The sequence below is a fragment of the Tasmannia lanceolata genome, unplaced genomic scaffold (genome assembly GCF_043159265.1).
Source record: "Tasmannia lanceolata isolate RefF3 unplaced genomic scaffold, GAP_Taslan_0.1 ptg000015l, whole genome shotgun sequence".
Lineage (NCBI taxonomy): Eukaryota > Viridiplantae > Streptophyta > Magnoliopsida > Canellales > Winteraceae > Tasmannia > Tasmannia lanceolata.
In genome coordinates this window covers 43,640,388-43,647,697 of record NW_027518692.1, presented here as the reverse complement: position 1 = coordinate 43,647,697, position 7,310 = coordinate 43,640,388, and the positions used below count along the sequence as shown (strand labels likewise).

General features: G+C 40.0%; 1 protein-coding gene across 1 annotated transcript; it reads left to right on the top strand.

Moving 5' to 3' along the window:
- The first annotated feature begins 3,535 nt into the window (after positions 1–3,535).
- LOC143892014 (transcription repressor OFP14-like) lies at positions 3,536–4,649 on the top strand. Its single transcript, XM_077396491.1, has 2 exons — positions 3,536–4,149; positions 4,330–4,649. Exons 1-2 carry the CDS (start codon positions 3,546–3,548, stop codon positions 4,647–4,649), a joined length of 924 nt encoding a protein of 307 aa, XP_077252606.1. The 5' UTR covers positions 3,536–3,545.
- Positions 4,650–7,310: the final 2,661 nt, after the last annotated feature.

Below are 7,310 nucleotides of genomic sequence, written 5' to 3'. Positions count from 1 at the left end.
TTAATGTAGGGAGCTATATTTTTGCAGTGTGAAATCATACTTTCACCCCTTACATTTCCTTTTTTTTCTTTAAAAAAGTTTGTCACTTCAGCCTAGTTTTTATTGCATTTTCACCCGTATCTGTTCACCTCTTTCCCTGGAAACGGAGTTTGTAGTTTTCTGAGAATGACCCTATCCTCTTTTGTTTGTAGTTTTCTGAGAATGACTTTTTAGGAGAATACAAACAGTGGAAAACGGGTTGGAAATTATTGGAAAGGGGGTTGAGACATCTCTCTCTCTCTCTCTCTCTCTCTCTCTCTCTCTCTCTCTCTCTCTCTCGTGATTTTTGAAATGCAAAAAGAAAGGGGCTGTTATGCTGCTGCTTTGTAATGGACAATTATTGGGCCCCATTTCTGCCATGTGTCTGTGATCAGATCGTTGATCCAGGGATTGGACCTGTAGCTCAATGGCTGAGGGTTTATATCTCAACCTTGAGGTCCCAGGTTCGATCCGGCGGAACGCCCTTCTGAACACATTGATTGAATGAATGAATGATCCTAGGCCCTTCATCCATATGCTTAGTTTAGAGTGGGTTGTCCCTTGTGAACACTTTGATTGAATGATCCTAGGCCCTTCATCCATAAGCCTAGTTTAAGAGTGGGTTTGTCGCCAAAAGCTAGATTGTTGATTTTTGTCTCTTATTTTACACATGTTGGGGTGTTCCTTCGGATGTGACCGAGACCATCTGTAGAAAAATTAGAAATTAATTATTTTGATTTAATCAATTTAGTTTGACTGATGTGGTTTGCCATGAATACTCATGTGATGTGTTATAAGTAAGAGGTGAATTATGGCCAAATTAGAAACTCTTTTTACATCAATTTGATGACTGATGTGGTTTGCCATGAATACTCTGCGCTGTTCAACCGTTGATCACGAACAGACCGCCCATCATCACATGTCAATAGCAACCAACCATTGCTTTTTGGCATGTGAACAATCTTCAGCCTGTGTGCTTTTGCTAGAGTATATGCCCTGGAAGCCGGTGCATTTTATATACTTTGCATTTATGTATGAATAGAAATTATCTATTTGGTAATTTCTATTGGAATGTGCTTATTTCATGACACATATTCATCCCTAGGTAGCAAAGTAGGAATGCTATGCTCAGAAATTCGCAGATTGTAGGGAGCAGGGAGATAAGGTATTCCGGTTCTTTGTGAAAGAGTGCCAATCTTATTACCTGTTTTACATCCTTCCCTGGATGGCCCCAAAGTAAATTTCTTTGAATCCTTCATGAATGTGTAATTGTTCTTCTTCCCATCAAGAATTGCATGCCCATCAAACTCCCATGGCCTCCCACGTAGAATATGGCAGGGTGCATCCTAGTGGTAGATGGCCAGATGATCCAGATTGGACATCAGATTGATCAGATCTCCAAGATGAAAGGCCTAGCACATCAAAGCCATCATCGAACCATTACGGACCCTCAGATTCACCTTCGGATAATACAGATCGATGATCATTCACGAGGGATTTCCATATCATACTTCCTGAAGACTGGCCATCTCCAAATCAACTAGAGATTGGACGACGACCAAATCAACGGTCCTCGTTCACCAATGATCCACAATTTATTTCATTAAGTTTTTAATTTATTTGGAAAATTTTCTATTAACTAGAAAGGGATTTGCTAGCGTCCATCGCAAAGGCATTTTGCGGATGCTTTGTTGCATGTCAGAGAAGCCGCGTGGCTCTTTTTTCAGCAGGTTTTGTCTTCATTCACGAGGTTTTGTCTTCATTCACGAGATGGCTGATCTGGCATGCAACAGAGCATCCACGAAAAGCCTTTTGCGATGGACGCTAGCAAATAACAGATTATGTGAGAATGGTGCACTGCTTGAGGACAAATTCACCCCTTTTAACGTTTTTCTTTGCCTTTAAAACTTAATGAATAACGTTAAAGGGGGGGAATATCATTCCCCTTAGTATATTTAAGATTTTTTAGGAATTTTATATTGGACGATTTCTAGTTGTAATTGATCATCCAAAGTATAGAAAATTTAAGATATGGGGAGACTTTTTAGGAAGTTTGAGATTTTTTTGGTTTCACAATAGCGTTGATGGCTTAGGGGTTTTGCTTGGCATTTGGGTGGCACTTCAATAATCATTGCATGTAGGGGTGCAAGTTTGGCCCTGTCAGCCCTGACCCGCCCTGAGCCCGAACAGGGTCAGGGCTGGATTTTCTAACCCTGAGGGCGGGTCAGAGTTCATATTTTTATACCCTGACTCAAGTCGGGCGGGTTTTGGGTTAATGCCTCGTGTACCCTGACCCGGCCCGACCCTGAGTTTTCTATTATAGAATTGAACCATCTATGCATGTTTCTTTTGCTAATGTTTTCTATTATCTTGGATTGATGTTTCTTTAGATTATTATTATTAATTGTCTCTGTTGCCCGTCATGTTGTTGAATTCATATTGTCTTATTTTGTTCCCTTTCTCCGTTTATTGATCAATTTGTTCCATATGATAAGTGGTTGCTTTATTTTTGGCACTCTTAACAGGTATTTGCACCAGGGTCAATTAGGGCCGACCCGGCCCAACCCTGCCCAATCAGGCCAGGGCCAGCACAATACCCTGTAGGGCGGGTAATGGGTTGAGGTTTTCCGGCCTTGACTCAGGGTCAGGGCGGGTCAGGGCCGAGATAATGGGATCTAGGGTTGGGCTAGGGTTTTGAAAAACCCGACCCAACCCGACCCTGTTGCAGCCCTAATTGCATGTACGTTGATGTGTCACCATTGTCCCCTCCCTATAATATCCAAGCCCCAAACCACAAAAAATGTGAATTTTTCTTGGATTTGTTGGGAATGATGCTCTCTCTATTGGTAATGACACCCCTTGCCACTACTCTATGAGGTTGACAACCAAACACTACTCACAACTATTCTCAGAAGTTCGTTCCAAGCAAATCCAATGCTTGTCTCCTTCCTATTGACTACTTATTCCACTATTCTCCTGAGTCTCTACCGTCATTTTCGTAGAAAAAGCTCCTCAATATCGCTCCCCTTAACCATTCCTCTACACCCCTCTCCTCACTAAATACAATACTCATAGGCTGCAAAACACCCAAAAATCAGGGGAAATATATCCTCCAATTAAAACCCATTGGAATCAAATCCTTCAATAGATATTGAAACGTTGAAAATTCATATAAAGGTCGTCATTCATTTTTCCTCTCTTATTTATTTAGATATATATCAAATATAGAAAAAAAGAAGAAGAGAAATCCATTAAAGGGTGTTCACATAAATCCTCCAAATCTCAAAAAAACCATCACCTTATTGACTTATTCAATTCATGAAACTCAAACGCCCAAAATCAAGGGACTTTTATTGTAATTAAATCCAGTAGAACTCATTAAAATGTCGTTTTACATTACATTAGAAAATCATTCAATTCCATAAAAACATAACAAACCTCTTTCCCCATAAATCTCCTATAACTTCCTTACCTCTCTCTGAAACCTCTTCCTCCCCACTACATTTTCGCTCAACATCACAAAGAAGATGTCAAAGGGTCTTCAAAAATCTCTCCAAAATTACATCTCCAAGCTCAAAAACAACACACAACCACTTCAAAACACCCCTAATCCTCTCAAAAGCACTAGCCGGCTCTTATCAGCTTGCAAGAACCCCAAGACCCCTTCCTTTGCCGTCGATCAAAACCAATCCAACGGCCAGGACAATGCATTGACACTAACCGACATTGATCGATTCCTCATCGAGAACTTCAATTCCCTTTATACAGACGATCAAAACAGGGACGATGATAACCACATGGAAGAGAATGGATACGACAAGAGTAGTTTGATCTTATCGGAATCTCCTAAGTTCTTCAAAGTCCCACCAAATCTCCATTCCTCGCAACGTTTCTTTGTGTCCCCTGGGACATCAAACTCTTTAGTGGATTCGAGTGTCCTGACAACATCTGATGGTGATGATGAACCACCCACACGTCCCCACCACACAGACGAGAATGGATGCGACCAGAGTGTGATCTTATCGGAATCCCCGAAGTTCTTCAAAGTCCCACCAAATCTCCACTCCTCGCAACGTTTCTTTGTGTCCCCGGCCGGGACATCAAACTCTTTAGTTGATGAGGCCAGATCGAGTGACTTGACAACATCTGACGGTGATGATGAACCACCCACATTTCCTTACCACACCGACGACGAGAATGGATATGAAAAGAGTGTGATCTCAGCAGAATCCCATAAGTTCTTCAAAATCTCACCCGATCTCCATGCCTCACAACATTTCTTTGTGTCCCCTGGGACATCAAACTCTTTAGTTGATGAGGCCAGTTCATCTGATGGTGATGATGAACTGCCCACACTTCCCCACCACACCGTGGCGGTGCTCACAAGCTCACAGGATCCATACGATGACTTTCGGCGGTCTATGCAAGAGATGGTGGAAGTGCGCCAAGGGGCTCATCGTCAGCCGTTGGATTGGGATTTCTTGGAAGAGCTGCTCTTCTGCTACCTGAAGCTAAATGAGAAGAAGGTACACAAGTATATACTTGGGGCCTATATGGATTTGATGGTCAGCTTCCGTCGTGATATGGACCGTATTCCGGTAAGTCAACCGTATTCCGGTAAGTCAACGTAAGATTCCGGGCATCAGAAAAGGGAGAGGATAAGTGAAGAAAGGAGTTCGGAAGACATTTTTCCGGGAAAGTGGGTGACAACATGTGATTTAGTTGGATCCGAGAGAGCGGAAAATGCTCCGCAAGAAAAGGTACGTAATGGATGTATACTAAATATAGATAGAAGGCATTATGTGAATGCAAATCCTCTTATGCTCACATGTAGAGAATGCAATTATACAATATATTTTTTCTTCTTATAATGCTATTTTAATCTTCTGCCTTAATTTGCTTTTGTGTAATTTCTCAGTGGTCTAGGTGGGTTTTGTCCTTAGTTACATCTTGTTTTCTTCAATTACTTTATAGAGAAAATTTCCATTCTCTCTAGTAGAATTTCGGTGTAAATCTGTTCATCTCTTTATACTTAAAAAAATTTAAGGGAATCTTCATCTAGTCTAGTCGTGAGATTGGGCAGTAAGGGAGGGAGAGAGAGAGGGAATTTAGAGTGAGAATGGAAGCCATGAGAGTCGGGTTTAAAAGTTTGGAAAAAAAAAAAAAAAAACTCTTCACCTAAGGAAAAAAAAATCTTATTCAAATTTTAATTACCCAAGGCATGAGAGTTGACGGGTGTTTTCTGGAAAAGTTTGGAAAGGAAAAATGTTTCTAAAATTTTGTATTTTTTTTTACACAAGTAAGAAGATACCGGAACCAGTCTTATTCAATTTTAATGTAGAGGGACCTTCAATCTATGATGATATGCCTCTAAATCAACCATAATCATATTATTTCCATCAAAATTGTGGAAAGAAAACAAAAGTCAATGAAAAAAAATTCTATCAGAAATTTTTTCTTGCAATCCAAACTGGGCCTAAGAGCACATTTGGCTACCATGATTTTTTTTTTTGTGGAGTATTAGCTTAGCCAATGGCGATGGAGGCCGGGAGAGGGATAGATACTAGAAGGAGAGGGTAAGAAAAGGCAGAGAGATAATGATACAAAGAAACTCTACCCAAAATATGATAGACTTTTTCCTTGGTTTTAGCTACTCCACCTTCTACTCATTTATGCCCTCTCAAGTCTCTCCCTCCCACCCGCACTACCCCTCTCTCAACGATTGGACAAACTCATTTATCATGAATGGCCTAAGTAGCGTATTCTCTTCATTTTTTTTAGGGACTAGTCGTGCTCCTCTCACAACCACGTGCCCCTCCCCCTCTCCCAAGTCTCTTCCTCCCGGATCCTCTCAACTGACCCCACAAAAATTTTATGGAATATTTTTTCACGGTTGCCAAACATACCCATAAATTTCCACCATGGATTTAACAGATAATCCTAACCATATGATCAACATACATGCAACTGTCAAATTCAATATTTTGTCATTGAATTTGACAGCTGCATGTATATATTTGAACCCATTTTCTGATGGTCTATTGTGTTAATCATGTTAGTTTTGGGCAAGGTTTAAAATTTCGGTTTCGATACCGGTTTCGGACCCATGAAATTCCGAAATTTCCAAATTTCGGTCGAAATCTGGTACAAAAACCGAAACAATATTTTATTCAATATTAAATTTCGGTCGAAATTTTGGTGACTTTTTTTTGAAATGGTGGTGAAATATTAAATTAATTTTAAAAAGAAACAGATTTTTTGGGTCAAATTTCGGCCGAAATTCCGAAATTTCGACCGAAATAAATGACCGTTTCGGTTTTGATTGATTTCGGTGTCGGTCTCCACCGAAATCTTTAAAACCATGGTTTTGGACCTTCAGAGACATAGTGGGGCCTACGAATTGACGGTCGTCCATGTTACACCGTGGGTATCAAATATTCTAATCACTTTGCATCATATAAATGCACATAGTTGGGATGTTTCCACCTGTTATGATTTTGTCGGTTATGTCTATTTAATCTGGGAATATGTGAGCGTTAGAGGAGAAACCTTCTTAGAGAAGAAACCCTTCTCCAACATTCAACAAATATCGAACAGATTCTAAGGCACCATATTCTGAGACTGTATTTTATATAATGCAGTATGTTAAATTACTCATCAAATAGTGGTTTCAGTCAATTAATTCGCCATCTGTTTTGGAGTCACATGCAACGAAAAAATTCACTCATTAAATTACATTAATATTTTTTATTATTATCAAATTTACAATTCTATTTTCTTTCATTTGCAATAAGGGTGCAACTTGGGTCGGTATTACCCGACCCGCATCGACCTGACCCAAAAATAACATGGGCCGGGTTTAGAAAACATGGGTCTCGGGTAGGGTTGGGATTTAGTTTGAAAAACCCAGCTCAATCTTGAGTAGCATCGGGTTTAAATTAAATATAAAAAAAAACCCGGAAACCGACCAGACTTATATAGGTGTACTATGACTTTGTTTTTTTTTTTTTTGATGATTAAGCTTGGGGTTAGGCAAGACCCTCACCCAGATATATTAAAGAAATAGGAACTAATAAGTACAAGAGGTCCCCAGGGCACATAATTAAACCCCGGGGTTGGGCTCGGAGAGCTTACAGAGACAGAAAAAAAAGCAAAATACAACAATAAATCAGTCCATTCTAAGAATACCCTGATAATCTACAGCCTTTGATAAATCTCATCGGCTTGATCTCTGTATAGAATATCCATCAGAGGCAAAGGAATGGAATGGATGGGAATATTTCCGCCTTTGC